The sequence below is a fragment of the Scatophagus argus genome, chromosome 11 (genome assembly GCF_020382885.2).
Source record: "Scatophagus argus isolate fScaArg1 chromosome 11, fScaArg1.pri, whole genome shotgun sequence".
In the NCBI taxonomy this organism is placed as follows: Eukaryota; Metazoa; Chordata; class Actinopteri; family Scatophagidae; genus Scatophagus; species Scatophagus argus.
The window spans coordinates 6032871-6050078 of NC_058503.1; the positions used below are offsets into that span (position 1 = coordinate 6032871).

General features: G+C 41.1%; 1 protein-coding gene across 1 annotated transcript in view; it reads left to right on the plus strand.

The window, feature by feature from the left end:
* klf7b (Kruppel-like factor 7b) overlaps positions 1 to 16573 on the plus strand; it is a 54641-nt gene extending 38068 nt beyond the window's left edge. The window contains exons 3-4 of the mRNA XM_046403781.1: positions 8364 to 8487; positions 13543 to 16573. Coding sequence (XP_046259737.1) covers positions 8364 to 8487; positions 13543 to 13594 — 176 coding nt within the window. The 3' untranslated portion in view covers positions 13595 to 16573. The remainder of the gene's footprint in view (positions 1 to 8363; positions 8488 to 13542) is intronic.
* Positions 16574 to 17208: the final 635 nt, after the last annotated feature.

Below are 17208 nucleotides of genomic sequence, written 5' to 3' on the forward strand. Positions count from 1 at the left end.
TTTTTCAGTTTTGTCAAAGAGATTAGGGCCTCTGCTCTTTAGCTTCTCAGATTATCCTCTAGATTTATTAATTTCCTCTGAGTCTTGGTACCACGTCAGTGCCAAAAGGCCGTGGCTCAGTAATTGCCTGATGATTGATAGTCTGGTAGTAAATGACAATGCTAATTCAGCCGTGTCGGACTGGGTCTGACATGCAGCTTTAGCTGCTAACTACAGCTGGCCTCTCAGTGACCCTCAGACAGAACACACACCGGGCTAATCCTGGGGCTGTTTGCCATGAGCTTTCCAAAGTGTTAGCAAGTGGAGAGAGGCTGTGGGTTAATGAAGGAGAAACATGAGAAGATGAAGATGAATTTGAGTGATGCAGATTCTGATGAATTCATAATTTTCTTCAGTTCAAACAGAATGAAGTAACCTGAACTCAAAGTAAATATGTTTACCTACATCATCTTAAAGAAGTTTATTCGATAAGCAACAGCTTGTTATATTTTTCTGAAACCAGATTCGCTCAGAAACTAAACCTATTAATCAATTCCACAATAAAGTCTGTACAGCAAGCAGAAAATCTTCATTGTGTTTGTTATGTATGAAGTCCTGTGTCAAACTATTCTTAACAATTTTTTTGTTTGGCATACAGTAAAAAGGTGTTGCTATTTTAGGTAACTGTAAGATATTGAATGCTAGTTAGTGGTTTACAATACTATGAGGCACAATGTTACAAATCTCAAAAAGTTATCACAAGGACAATCACTTTAGCATTAGTCACAATTATTGGCAGGCCAATAGAAATATGGCATTAATTTGGCAGAGTAATCAATGTACTGGCAAATTTTCCCAGGTTCAGATTACTTGCTACATGACAGTTTTATGATGGAGTCTTCTGTCTGACCTCTCCCACTTTGTTTATACAGTTGTTGGACATCAGTGAAGGGGCTGTGTTTTTCAGACAGTGCTGTTGTCTGTTTGAGCATGACATTTTGTGTTTACAGGTGGTAACCACAAAAGAACTCACGAAAATACCTTAGAAGAGAAAGCTCATGAATTACATTGTTACTGGAAATTGTTTTCATCGCTGCTTCGAGCAACTTCAGTATGTTTAAAGTAATCGCAAACAGTGCACGACAGATTTGTATTCTTATAAATCCATTCATCTGTTTTCATGTCAAAATGCCTTCTGGATTGGACATATCTTAGCCTCAGAGGCTGAGGCTGAATCCATCAGTTATCTGCACCATGAGGCCTGTGCAGACTGGTACCACCGGAAGCTAGCATTATTCAACTTTAGCTTTAACTACAGCATCATTTATAGTATGAGGAGTGCTTCATGGCCCCCAGTGGTCATCATCCACTGTTAGCAGTTTCCTTGGTGTTCACCAGGATTACGGTACATAGCCTCTAGACCTCCACTGTATTAATACTAGCAACCTTGGAATCATTAATCCAGCGTGATACAGGCTTATACGATCCCACCAACCATCACATGGCTTTAAGTATAGTATTACATTCCAGGGCAGCACCTAGCATAGCCGGGGGAACTCATAGCTGTAGCTTTATTATAACTAATCCAGAATGGAGCAGCTAGCTTTCTGGTAGCCTGGCTGTTAGCTGCAGTATCTTTAATCTTCTGATGATTCTACGGTCAAGTCATGCTAACCAACGATGAGCTTTTAAAGGTTGAATTTTTCACAGAAATAAATACACCCTGAAGATACTGCAGCTTCCTCACTTGGTGTGTGTGTGTGTGTGCGTGTGTGGTAAAATGTGGGGGCGGAGTATTCCCTCCCGATGTGTTCTCTACAAGCGCAGCACTGTGGTTTAATTAGTTTAATCCTCTTTTTGGGTTATTATAACCATAAATCATTGAACATACATGTAGGGAGGGATTAACGTAGCAGAGAATGTACGGAGGAGCAACAGCAGAAAGCCTGCACAGCATCAATACACTTATTGCCACTTACATAGTGCACACTGGAGGCCATTAGAAACATCATTATAGTGAGTTCTGTCAGGAGAATGTGCTGCAATTCCATATAATGTTAGTGATAATGTTCCTCTGTACAGTGTCTCTCAACTGCAGCTGTGATGTGAAGTCAGGTTTATTTTCTTATACAGTATTGTATGAAAGTGCTCCATTAGGGATGAGTTGTAACATTAAAAAATGTACAAATTAATTCATTAAACCTCTAAAGCACACAGTCAGACCTGCTCTGAGTCAGTGTTTGTTTTTTTGTTTTTTGTTTTTTGGATCTAATCTGATCTCTAAAAACCGTAGAGGGCTAATAATTGTATTCTCATTTTTATTCAAGCAGCGGTCCAAAACAATATACATCATCACATACTTGGCATCTGAGGTAGCAGAATAGCTAAGCAGTTTAGGAAAGAGTGTAAGATGAGAGTTTTTCTTTCGAACGGCTGCACTGAATGAAATGTCTGAGGGGAGCATCGACTCAGTGTGCGGGCACGTTTTTCTGCGGTTGCAAAGCGTACCTGATGCAATATTTGGATGTACATTGCAGCTCAAACGGACACTCCAAATATTTTGGAAATACGCATATCTCCTTCCAAAATTTTTAGAATCCTCATTATATGTAAATGTATAACTGTTTACCCTTTTAATTTTTCTAATAAGTTTTAAGTTAAAATGACAGAATTTAGACAGAATTTTTAAGCTGAACAATAATGGAGGTTTGTTACACTATTTATCTACATAAAACTATACCCAACACTGAAAACTTCTTCTTCAGAAGAAGAAGAATAAAGAAGATGAAGAGGAAATGTCTGAGCAAGCACAGTAATGATCTCAAAACCAGTCATTTGGCCACACATCCAAATTTAAATCATCTACACACAAACTGATTTTTGTGTTTCGTAGGGACATTTTTTAAAACCTGTTAAATTTTCAGACAGCAGTGGAAACCTCAGACAATTCACAGTGCTAGATGACATTTAAATGCACCCGCTGACATTTAATGTTTGCAAACATATTTTATTCTAACATTAAAAAATGCTACATCCTCACTAAACAGTGTCCTCTAATAATAAGCACTTCCTGTCCTAAAAATCATATAACTTATGTTTTTATACAGTTTTATACAGATTAATTAAAATTTAATGCAGGCTTCCTGTTTAATGCAATTGTTTATGTAAGTTGTAGAATTGGAATTGGAAACAAAAAATACATTCAAATATAAAAAATATATAAAACATCTAGATGTGATGTAAAGTATAATTATGTGACTAGCATGGCCACTCCAGCTTGAGTTTGACTCCTGATACCTCAACCTCTGCCCCACCCCCAACCTCAGCAGGTACCACCATAGTCTCATGTGGATTCTGGAAAAACCCTGCTGTAACCTCAGACCTTCACACACACACATGCTGTATACCTCTACACTCACTGAATCCAACCTGCTCTCTCTCTCTCTCTCTCACTTGCTCATTCATCTTGGGTTGCCAAGCAACTGCATCACACTCTTCCATAATTGGTTGGTGCCTGGTTGATTGTCCATGCCTGTTAATCTCTCTCTCTCTCTCTCTCTTGCTCACTCACTCACTCACTCACTCTCACTCTCCCCACCCCCCTTTCTTTTTTTTCTCGCAGTTGCTAGGTGACTTTATCACGCATCCTTGCCTTGCGGTGCTATAATTGGCTGGCGTCATGGTTGCGGTGGCGTCAGGCCCGAGCTGGCCTTGCTTCATTCCTGTGTATGTGTGTGTGTGTGTGTGTGTGTGTGTCTGGGGGGGTCCTATTGAAGGAAGATGGGGTGCTCTGGCCAATTACAGAAGACGGGTGTGAAACGGCCGCCTGTCTGGCACCTGCGGCCCCCACTCACCCCATATCACACACATACACATGCACAGGTTGAGAGTGTAGCATTTCTCCAACAGGATAATCTGCCAAGTGGTTTGCTATTGTATGTTGAAAATATTGGTCCTGTATTCAGTCCTGAGTGAGAGGGACTCTGTGGAGTGAGTAGGAGGATTCACACATACTACTACAGCTGAAGATTCAACACATTATATTTACTGCTACTGTCATGTGAAAAAAGAACAGGCCTGTGTAAGTTTTGAGTATTAATATAGGCTTCAAAAATCCACTGTGAGTTGAACACTGATTCTTGAATTCACTTGTCCAATCATAATCACAATAATAAAATGACCAGAACTGTGAAACACTGTAGAACACTTTCTCCAGCAAGTTCTTCTAGCTACTCCTGGGTGATCTGACACATGCTGGTAAATGAAGTCTCTCTGGCTTGTTTGGAGTCTTTCTCTGGGTTTACTCCAAGTTTGTCCTTCTCCTCCAAAGGGAAGTTTGATTTTTAAGTTTTAAGCTGCTACGGTTGAGCTGGCGTAAAAATTGTCAAACTGGTTTGATGAAAAGTCAAACACTGGAAGAGATTGGTATACCAAATTTTGCCACTAGGTGTTGCTTTTAACTCCGCAGCCGCTGCAGTTGAGCCCACAAATAGAAGTGTAGCAGCACTGTTTGTATTTCTCACCACCACCACCAAAGTTTAACATTAAAATGATAAATAAAATGGGACTTCAACCTTCAATGAGTTTTCCTAAATATGTTTTATAATAAAATCCTTGCTGATATAATTATGTGTGTGTTTTCCATTGAAAAGCTAGAGGGCCTTTAATTTTAAACAAATACAGGAATTGTTGATTTGTCTTAACAGTGTATTGCAGAAACTAACAAGGCAAATGGAGCAGATCAAAACAAGGTTGCTGTAGCGTGTAACATAACGTTAGACAACATAACCTGCACCAGCTCCTTACTGATGAAAATTCTCTCTGGTGAACATTGGTCAGAATAGTAGTATGTGGATGTGTCATCTATAGTATTTCACAACAAAACAGGAGAGCACCACACTGCCGCACTGAGCTAACCTGTCTATCTTGGGGCTCCTGCTAATTAACTGTTAGCCCCATGCTGCCAACTCTCGGCATCCTTGCCTGCCGGTTCTGTCAGGTTGCCTGAAATTAAACTGGTTTAAGCTTGTACACTGAACTAGATCAGCAAAACCTGCTAAACTTTAGAGTTACTAGGTGTATGAACCACTTCAGCTGGTTCCTCCTGATGAGAAACAGGAGTACGTCAATAAAAAGGACTTACTTAAAGCACAGCTGCCCTGCAGAGAAACCTCATCTGATTCGCTTGTATCTCTCAGATTTTTTGGTGATCACACAAACCCTGTTGCCATATGTGACCAGATTTCCTCCTTCTTTAGCATGGGCAAATACAAAGCCTTCATTACTGCAGCTGATGCACCTAATTGGTAGTCAAGCTTACAGTCCTTTGTAAAAACCCATTCAACAATGAAGCTTTGACAGCTTCCCAATGTGTAAAAGAGCACTCCGCAGATTTAGCATTGCCCATCAAAAATCCCAATGCTTTTTGTGTTTCTTTTTGAGTAAATTTGCTATAATATGGACAGAAACCCCCAAGATCATGTTCCAACTTTTAAAAAAGATCCATTGAAGCAACCCTTGATGACAAAAATCCAGAGCTGAGCGCGAACAGAAGATATTTGAACTCAAATCAGAAACTATAGACAAGGTGGCAGACGAAGGCCTGTCTCCACAGCGGTGAGACATCAACAAAAACCTCATCCCTGTTGTGGAAATCAGCAACTGACTGCATGAGATTTGCCTGGAGAATTTGAATATGGAAATCCAGGAGAGCTCAGCTCATAATCTGGAATTCATTTAGTGCAGGAACAACTGCGTCACCTTGTAGTCATGTTGCGTCTATGGATGAAAGACGACTCCGATCAAAGAAGCACTGGAACCGGGGGGAAATAGAGGGGAATGGGGCGCCATTCACAGTTGGATGTTCCTGTAGCGCATCATCTTTTACTTGTCATTGCATCACCTTGCTCTCAGAACTGCTCTGCTTCAGATATTCGTCCATGTGAAGGTGTACTTTCCTTTTCCTAGCTTCTGTTATTGTGTCATGATGATTCAAGATTGTGACTTTAGGCAATTAAAGTTTAGAAAAGCAAGCTCGCATTTCCACCTGTTGGTAGCTAATGGAAAGCTTATGGCCTATGTTATGGTTTGGGGACTTAAGGATAAACAGTTAAATGAAAATAGAGAGCTGCACCTGCAGATGTACTGTAATTTTTTGCATTGATCTTCATATTTCAAAAATTAGCAGTGTGTTTCCATCAAATAGTGCATGATAATATTCTCAAGAAGGTGTAACATGATCACATAATTAAAATAAAAACAGCAGTAACTTCTTTGTTATTGTGTGTAATCATTTCACTACCTTGCCTTTTAACTAAAGTGGCACATAGCCTGGTAATCAAACCGAATTTCCATTCACTGCGTTATTTGTCTGACATTGTATTCATTATTGCTGTTTTCTTTTTAGGATGAACTCTTAATTTCTCTAACCAATCACAAGCAAGTGATCTAATTGTTCAAGCAACATCTTTTTAGTCAAAACAGAAGCTGTCTTAGATGTTGCTAGGCACCACTTTTCTTAATTTTATACAAGTTTGTCATAATTGTTCTGGCTCTACTACAGGAAGATGATGAATAAATTGCTAGTGATGTCAACAAACTTCTGATTGGCTTGGTTGTTTTTCCAGACAGGGAAAGAGACATCAGATACCTGACCTATTTAAATCACTGAAGAACAAAAAAACAATGATGGGTGGCAATACAGAGATCTGCAAACAGGATATACTGTAATACTGTTTTTTCTTGTCAAAGTTCGTTGGTCCTGCCATATATTAGTGTGAGTTTGTTTGATCATTCTGCAAAGGGAGTGCTTGGACATCTGGCTAACTGACTGTAAGCTGCTGTATTACTCCCCATTATGAGTCATCAGGACCTCAGTTATAGTTTACACCCACCAGTTCACACACACATTAGGGGTCAGCACTTAGGTTTGCATATGTTTTTCAGACAGTGTTCAAACAGTTCATGCGGTGGACAAAGGCCTGTTTTTAAAGTGTTTCCTCTTTATCAACATTTGAAATATTTGAAAATAAATTGATTTAATTAACAGTTTGGTTGGTTTATGAGCAGCATCACACTCCATGTCTATTCATTTAAATAAGTCTACTGCACTAAGGCACTGGGAGTCCTGACAACATCCAGCATCACGCATATTTCAAGGTTACATTCTGTTGTTGGATTTGGTGATGTAAACAGCATTAGCCTACTGTTTAATGGTGACTGAGGATAAAATGATTGCTGCTCTAACAACCTTCTAGAGTCGTAAAAAGCTTTAGCTGAGGTAATGATAAACCCGATAAGCAGTCAGACTCTGCAAAACTGGACTACCTGGCATGTGTGTCATCTTCTCATTAGTACCTGGAGCAACATAGACCCTTTTTTAAATCAGGAATCACTATGGCTCCTTAAGGTTTTGAACAAAGTGATATACCCAAAATCACCACACCAACTATATGTCCATAAAGATTCTCAGTCATCTGGGTCATGGTAGTTAAAGTGCTAGAAGCGAAGACAATCTAAAAGAAATCCAGTTGCCTTTGGTTCTAGCACTTTAAGCACACCAACTATATGTAAAAACACAAAAAGAAACCATTCAGGATGTCCTGTGGAAAACTGAGCAACAGGGAACAGGACAGATGTGCAAAATTCTTTGTATTATTATTATTATTACTACTAGTAGTAGTAGTAGTTGTCGTGGTATTATTTTGGGGGGGCAGTGCATGATTACGGTGCATTTAACTGCTGAGTGCACATACACACTCACACCCACAGAGAGAAACACACTGTCATACAAGCATTTACAGACATCATCACGTCCCATCTGAGGACAGTCTGCTCATGCACACTACGTAAACACACACCCCTCTAGCCAAAAGACACACACACACACACACACACAGCTGGAAGGCTTTCTATCATGGAGAGATAACTACAGGCTGAGAACAATAGACCATCTCTTCTCCCATCTGGTGAAGTGGGGGATGAAACTTCATTTACATTTCAGATCCAACCACCTCCGGGTGTGTGTGTGCACGCATGTGTGTTGGGGGGCGGGGGGGCAGAGGTGTGGTGATAGAAGGAACAAAACGAGATTCATTTCAGGGTGAATTTGGGATTATGAATTAACATGCCGCAGTGCTGAAAGACTTCATTTACAGCTAATTGAGTGTATTGGCTCATTGAAATGGCTGTTGTGTTAAACTAGTCTGCCTGTCTGGCCCCTGGGCTGTGTGTGTGTGTGTCTCAGTTTGGAAAAAGCCAGGAGTGGTAACCTGTGTATTAGTGAACAGCTGTAGTTTAGACATGTGAAATTAAATGTGAAAATTCTAATAAAATGTGTCACCCTGCCCCCTCACCCCCCCCCTCTCTCTCTCTCTCTCTGTCAGGTGAGAAGCCCTATAAGTGCTCATGGGAGGGCTGCGAATGGCGTTTTGCCCGCAGTGATGAGTTGACACGACACTACCGTAAACACACCGGAGCGAAGCCATTCAAGTGCAACCACTGCGACAGGTAAACAAACAGTAACTGTAAACATACAGCATGCTTAACATTTACTGGACGCTGATGCACCATATCTGTCAAGGACCTGCGTTTCCAAGTGAGAGTAGAATCTTCTTGTCAAGTCATCATTTTGACAATTTTGGGGTTCATGGTTATGGTTAAGGTGGCAATTAATGTTTTATATTGTCACATCGGAGCAGGAAAATCACAGGCATAAATAACAAAAATAATGGATCAATTCCATTTAGCCGCTTCAGTTTTGTGGTCCTGGCTCACCGTCACACCCCGTGGGACCCTTGAATAAAACGGATCCTTTGTTATTATTAACATCTGTGTTTTTTCTACCATAACAAGTCAAAATAGAAAGTCGTTTTCTGTTTTTAGATGTGTAAAATACAACAAAAATAAGATCACTTGGGCATCTTTAACAGCGCTAGGCTAATAGTTTCCTTCTGCTTACACACTTTGTGCTAAGCTACGCAAAATACTGCACACTAATCAGTTTGGAGTTTAGAGGCAACGTGATCCTTTTCTTAAAGATTTCCTCCTTCAGCAGCTGTGTACAGGAGGAGCTCAGGTGACTTCTTATCTGAACTCCTTAATGTTAAAGGTTCAAGACAACAGTCAATTTAAAGATAAGGAATGCTATCTGAAATTAAGTTAGTTCCCGATGGATTCACATTGTGTGGCAGCCACAAGAATGCATATTTCTGCCCAGAAATAGGTTGGGAAATTATTATTGGCTTTCAAGTCATGTTATCTGGCCAGTGGTATAAGATTTTAGTCAGCGATGCATATGCTCATGATCGACTCTGTGACAGGGAAGTTACATAGTGTGTCTGTTGCTAAGGAAGCAGAGCTCATTGTCCGGTGATCACAGGTTGGCAGTTCAGTCTCTATTTCCACATGTTCACACCAGACTTGGGACCTGAAATTGATCCGGATCGTCAGACCTTGCATGGTAGCCCATTGTTGGTGTTGTGTTTAAAAGTGCAGTATAAATGCAGCCATTTACATCATCTCTGTTTGGTGTTTGGTCACTCAAGGAAGTGTGTGTGGTTGTGTATGTGTGTGTGTGCTTACTCATGCCCCAGTGCTGGCAGTTAAAGGGATTCTGGCTATTGGCAGCCTGGTCACAGCTAATTGAGTGGCACCAGATGCCAGCTCTGCTTTAACATACATTCTGTGTGTGTGTGTGTGTGTGTGTGTGTGCTGCACTACCTTTCTGATGAACAGTACACACACACACACACTTTTGCCCTAGAGACAGTGTAATTGGCTGTTGTGGGTTTCCCCTAGTTTGGGTTTTAGACATAAAACCCTCCAGAAACCTGCTGGAAGCTTCTAATCCTGGCCGAGAGCTGGGACTGTATTAGCTCCTTTTTGGCACACATACACACACACATGCACACAAACACAGTACACAGACACACAACACACATGCATACAGAACACAAAGACGTTTGTATGCAAAGTCATACTGACAGATGCAAACATTTAAAGGTCCAGACGTAACAACAACTCATTTGGACGCTCAGTATCACTGACATATGCTGTGTCACTATTGGGGCTCTGCCTCAAAGTCTTCACATTGAGGAGGGACAAGGTCCTTTTTGTTTTCTAAAACTTTAAGGAAGTTTTAAGGAAAATTAAGGAAAATTTAAGGAAGAAAGATCCAGTCACAGAGTTGTTTGTGTGTTTATCAAACTGAAGCTTCCCAGCTCTGCTTTGGCCTCTGTCCAGCATCTTCACTATAGCAACAGAGACCACTGATGGGTAATGTAATATTTAGAGCCATAATTAACTGTTTCCATCAACCTGTATCAAATCTTCCTTTATCAATGCCAGGTAGTCCAGGTTTTCCACCTCAGCCAGGAGAACTTTTTTTTTTTACATCCACTTGTTTTTAACTAAGTTAGCATTGTGGCACTAGAGATGATGTGTGGGCTGGCCAGTTGGTCCACCACTTTAGTCCAGATGCAGTATCTCAAGTAAATTTGGTGCAGACACTCGTGTGAACTTTGGTGATCCCCTGGCATTTCATCTCATGCCATCATCAGATTTTGTCCATCCTATTAACAGTGTGAACAATTTCCTCTAGTTTAAGGTGCATAATGAGATTAAAGTAGGTGAATAGTAGCAGTCTGTAGTGTACAGACGTTAGATGGAGGTAGACAGCAGTGGAATTGGGCCCTGCTGCCACTGATTCAAAGTCCACCAATGTTGGTGCGGCAACTGCTCGCTGTCTGAAAGCAGCTTTAATCCTGTTTTCACATTTCCAGTTTTTCCCTCTAGGCTGTTTGATGCTCAGATTACAAGATGGATGGAAACATGCTTAACGTAGCCAGGATGCACACGCGCACACACACACATACACAGTAGTGGTGGGGGAGCCCACCAAATATTACCATGAGAATGGCGAAAAGTGGCAGCCATGGAGAGGTTAACATTAGATAGAATGTTCAATCTGACACAATTTCTCCTGGGGAAACACACACACACACATGGCAATCTGTCATTAATCCTGCCTAATCAAGCAGGGACCCCCTGATGTTTCCATGGAGCTGGAAGGAGGAGGAGTGATGAGGAGGACAAAAAAGAAGTGAGGAGAAGAAGGGAGAGTTAAGAGGAAGAGAAAGAGGAGAATTGGGAAGGAGGGGAGTGGGGGGTGGTGTGGGAGGGGTGTTACCAGCTGGTCTGGCTGCTCTGCACCCCCAGCAGCGACACAGTAACTGGCATGGCCATCTGTCCAGCCATGCACATGCACACGCACACACACACACACACATGCACGCAGATTGGTGAAGGTGTACAGTAGGTACCACATGGCCAGCTAAAGGTTGAGGGGAAACACTCGACAACAGAGCAAAGTTCAACTGTGCACTGACACTATGGTTACAGTAATGCTTTGAAATCTATAAACCCTGTGTGGATTAATATGTCAGAGCAGGGTTCTATATACATTACATGTTTTCAACTAATGTTTTCACTATCAACACTGAAACACTAAAACAGCAGGAGTCAAGTAGGCTGATGATGTCACAAACAGTGGAAACATTTTCTTTCTTTAGAATTTGTCAGGCTCAGTGAAAAGCTGTCCCCCAATAACTGACATCATGTTTCCTCTTCCTATTGCACATTTGTGACATTGAATGTGACACACCAGGAAAAAGACGCAGAATTACAAACTCCTCTACTAAAGAAGCCAAGCATTTATTTGTAGGACTTTGCAAAGATTGGCATATACACTTTATGCAATTATGTTGATTTAAAATAAGGTTTAAGAGAATTGATCACAGTGGAGGCATCTGAAAGACAGAAGGTATTGCTGCAGCATAACAAAATTTCTATTGTACTTTATTGCATTCAGCTCTGTCTGCTTGTATCTGGATAGAACAACAGCCTGCCTACACACACACACACACACACACACACATTCATTCACACACACACACAGAATAGCCTTGACTAATTAATAATGAATAAAGCCTCTGGCAAATTGAATTTTTAATTCCCCATTTTATTCTCACCCGCATTTTGTTTTGCCTCTCCTTCAGTCATATCATTTGTGATTCATTTTATTGTGGATGTTCAGCTTTAATGTCTTCACAATGGTGTAATGAAATCAAAATGCTCGTGACATTGCCATTCGCATACTACACATCACCAGCACCTGGTTTTATGTCTCTTTCACACCAGGTGCAGCAACTGCTGAATTAAATGACCCGACATCACAAAGTACTGCCAGCCTGTGTGCGTTAGTGTCTATGTTCACCATGCATATCTAATACAGTCTCTACAATAGTATTCTACTCAGAGCTTGAGAACTGACAGCAGAGCTGGAGTGACCTGGTTGTGATTTATGGTTGTGTTTGAGTCGTATTTAGGAAGTCACTGAGCTTGAAGTCAAAGCTTTCACATATGGATTTCACTGGTGTGACAGACTACCAAAATTTACAGTACATTTAAAATGAAGTGGTTTCAGATCTCTGTAGTTGTATTCTTACAATTTCTATCTCTGGCTTCAAATAACACTTTCCCAGTAGGGTTTACTCATCCAGTTAAATATGACTATATCAAAACCTGTGGCTGCCATATAAACTACTTTTAAAAATGTAATTATTGGGATTTGACATATTACCACTTTTGAAGGGGAAATGTCAATATCCACATCTTTCCCACCACAAACTAACTCCGGTCGTCACACTGGTTGAGTCAGCATTAGAAGCTGAATTTAGCATGCCTGATATTCACACTTTAGTCACCATGTTTCATTTTGGTTTAATTGAATAGGCTAACAAGACAGCAGGAAGTGTACTGTTGGGGCTCAATATTTATTGAAATTGTGTAGTATTGTCAACATCAGCTCGTTAGCTTAAATGGCCAACACTAGCGCTTCATAGGTCACCTAGACTGCCAACTCTGCATGAATCTTAAAGTTCCCACCTAAATACTCCACCAGTGTTCACTTAAATTTTAGTAAAGAACTAAACCAGAGCACATGGTGGAGAGATCAGTGGGACTTTCAAGAAAATGCACAAAGCCAATGTGTAGTATAGGGAGGTGGCAAGTGTGGAGGACTTCCAGGAAATACACATAGTAGGAAGTTCAAGGGGCTTGAGGTTATATGGGGAGTTTCCAAGAAGTACACAGAGCCAGTGGGTATTTCAGGGGTCCTGGGAATGTGGCCCATTCACAACTAAAATACAGAGCCTGAGGCACTGATCAGCAACAGTTACTTGACATATTATGGTTATTTTGTGTCTCCAGTAAAATAGGATCAATTGTACTTTTGCACATGTCTTTACGTGGTCAGTTATATACCTTTATGTAAGATATTTTCTCTTTTATTCTTAATTAAATGTATTTTAATTTTTATGTTCTGTCTTGTATTTTGCTGCTACACTGATGCTGCAATGAAATCATGTTTCATGTTAACATTTCCTATCTCTCGTTTACTGTAATGAGAAGTTTACATTTACTTCTCCATATGTATTTTTTGCATATATGAGATGTTATTTGGAATTTTTCTGACATAGCTTCTTTGTTGCACTCTTGTCGCAGGTGTTTCTCTCGGTCAGACCACCTGGCCCTGCACATGAAGAGGCACATCTGAGGGAAGAAAGAGAAGGCGTGGGAGAAGGGAAGAATCAAGAGGAGAAAGAGGAGGAGGAGCAGGAGGAGGAGGAGGAGGAGGAGGAGGAGGAGGAGAGATAGGAAGAGAGAGGGACGGGCAGTCGGTCTACCAACCGCCCACCTCGCTCACCCCGTCTGTAAAGCAGTCGCGGCCATGACGCCTGCTGGGCAGCGCATCCATCTGAGAGGGCCATAAAGATCGAACAAACTGACGGTCCTCTCATTGGAGACGGGGATTGGAGGGAAATGAGGAGTAGCTAGCTTGTTGTTTTTCTTTAAAATTACACACTCACACAGTCGCAATAGTGAACACTCCACACACCCGTCTTTGAATGCATCATCCCGGTGAACCTCGGCTGCTCTCACGTGGCTCTGGGGCCTTGGACACAGCCAGTCTAACATATACTTAACTCGCTTGATGAAACATTACGCCGCCTTTTTTCTTTCTCTGTATTCAGTGTGTTTAAACCATAGAGTCACTTTGGGTGAGAAGTTCAGTGGGGAAACTTTCATGTAGTCAGTTGTTTGTGCATTATGAGCTTTACAAAATCAAATACTCAACTTTTTTCTTTCTTTTTTTAATGGTTCTCATATACGGAACATAAGAAACCATCATCTGCCGCAGTCAGCTTCAATAATCCATGTGAAGAAAACAACAATGCCAAATCTGCAGGAGAGAGTCCATACAGATTGACTTCTAGCATAGCTGACAATCGAACCCAGGGTGTTTCGATGCACCCATGGGACCTCGGTCAGCGAGGTGCCGCTGCAGCTCTCAGGCTCTCCTCCAGTGGGTGTTCGCATCTCTCACTTTCACTGAGACGCCTGCCGCCTCCGCAGGCCATCTGACAGAAATGCGCAGCGACACTTTCTTCCTTTTTTTTTTTTTTTCTACTTAGAGGACGATAATTCTTCTTATTGTTGTTATTACAAAGAATGACACTTGGTTCTTTTCTCTCTTAGAGGAAAATGTCTTAAAACTCGCTGAATTGTGTTTGGGAAAAAAAAAAAAACAGAAAGTCTAACATGACTTCAACAGAATGTGTGGGATGAAAAGAAGCACGTTGTTGGTCTTGTAATCCCCATGTGCTCCGGCTGTGCTTCTGCATTCTGTAAGCAAGCAATGGATGAACAAAAAAACAAAATCACACCAACTCTCAGAAACGGGATTTGTATTTTGTGGACCATATTAAAAGCAGAAAGCAGAGAGGTCTTCGTTTTTTTTGTGCTGCTCTTTCTGCCCTGCGATTCACTCCAGCTGAACAACAAAACCCTTGCATGACCCTCCATCGTCTCGCACTCTACCAGAGTCAGGTGGAGGACTCGCTAAGAACTGGAAACCTGTTATTTCATTTTTTTGCTTTTTGTTGATTCTGAAAGTCATCCTGGAGCGTTTTCACAGACTCTTAAATCACATCTTCCTGGCAGCACTGCAGGGCAAGGACGGAGGTTGAAGAGCTGCTTTTCGGTTATTCACGTGGGACTTATAATGCCAACCGACTTGTGTGGTGGTGCCGAACAGACAGGAACAGTCTCATCGGCCCAGTCACATTTGCCTGTTTCCTATCCATTGACTGCACTGACTTTTTTCAATGTTACCTGTGCTTTTTTTCCTACAGCAAAAAAAAAAAACAACACAAAGAAAAAAAAATCATAAAAAGACTTGAAAAAATACAACACAAAAACAATTCTGTGTCGCTCTACACATTATATACAGAACAAGCACACGTACTTCGTCAGCAAACACGCACACACACACACACACACACACACACACACACAGACTTACACTGCAGTTTGCTCACGGCTCCTCTTGAGATAAGACTAATAAGATTTAGAAATATAATTATTAAACTAATGAACAGAGTTGGAAAACAAAACACAGCATGGCAGGCTTTATTGCAAACACACACATACACCAGTTCATACACACACATACACGAACACACACTCTGCCTGGAATTATATGTTCTGCTCCCAGATCTTTTTTCACAGTAGGAATTTAGCAACTGTTGTTTAGTAGAAGAGTATCTTAGCTCTCGGCTGGAGGTAACAAACGATTCCAAATCCTTTGAAGTGAGAAATCAGCTTGTTCTCAGTTCCAACAATCTCCCACATATCCCTCGCTACAGTTTATGCCTCTCATTTAATCAGCGTTTTTACTTCAGAGACTCTGGTTTTGTTGTTCATTACAATTGATGGTATAAGCCACTGTTTTCATCAAAAATGCAGTCCTTTATTAAACTCACATCATTGTTGAAAATATGTCCGTAATCTGCTATAGGCCTCTCTGTTCTGCCTCTCCTGTAAAGTGGATTTGAATCATCAAGATGAATCCCAATCTCTTGATCCAAATGTGATAGCATCTAGAAGCCATCAGGTTCTGTAGAAATCTGACAAGCCAGCTTTCAAATAATGAAAAAAAATGGCAAAATTGACTGAAACGGAAAAGAGAAAATAAGAGAAACTTTTAAAAACAAAGAAGTAAATAAATACATTTGAGTGTGAAAGGCCTGTGGGTTGGTTTGCTAACAGTTGCTCTTAAAAGTCCAGTGTGTAGGATTTAGTGGCACCTAATAGTGTGATTCCACTTTGCAACCACCTGAACACCTCTCATCTCATCCTCTCCCATCACGGCTGTCGCGCTCTAAGGTAACCAAAACACAATAATTCTCACTTTCATATGATTATACACCAATACAAATGTAATTATGAACTTTATATTCCATTTCTGCCTTAAATACTGCACACTGGACCTTTAATGTTGGATGAAAACAGTGACTTTTATCTGTGACCTGAATGTAATCACTAATGCTAAAATCTCTAATGAAAAAAACAATACATCAGACATGAAAATTGGGACAAGCACACATCTACAGTGCCTGTTCCCTTTGTTCATTGGTTGCAAAAAAAAAAAAAAAAAAAAATCAGAGCGTTACTTACACCGCCAACACCAACACTGATGCCGCTGCTCCATCCGCCCACCACCACCTATATGCCCTGTAGCACATGCAAACAGTCTAATACTCGCTGCTACTGACTGGTGCGGCTGGTTGAGGGTGAGGGTGCAGAGTTCCCAAAGCTGGTGAGGGATTTCACATCCCAGCATGCCCAGTCATTGTGCCAGTTGGCCTTGCCAGCCTTCATTAGGTGAAGCAGTGAAAACATTCCCCTCCAAGGGGGTTTATGGTGCAGCTTCGAACAATCGATACCAAAAACCTCCAGCGTGGAACTGCCCTTTAGCTCCGGGCAGAGTCTCCCCAGTCAGGAGAGATCAGTGGGAGACCGCCTCCATATGAGGTCTCTGTGTCCTGCGGCAGCTTTTCTCTACTAACTCTCTACGGCTAAACGCAACGTAAAGCAACCCACGTTTGGGATGAATCCAGTGTTTCACTTTTGATTTCATTTCATTGTTAGGTTTCTGTTACAAATGTTGTATTGACTGTTGTTTTCTTCAGCTTGGATGATGCAACGTCATGCCAAAATGTTGAGACATGCAATGGGATGTAAAAAGAGCCCTCCTACATAGGATGTACAATCATAGGGGGATGGGGATCGTAGCACTTTTGTGAGGCTTTTGATGGCATGAATGTG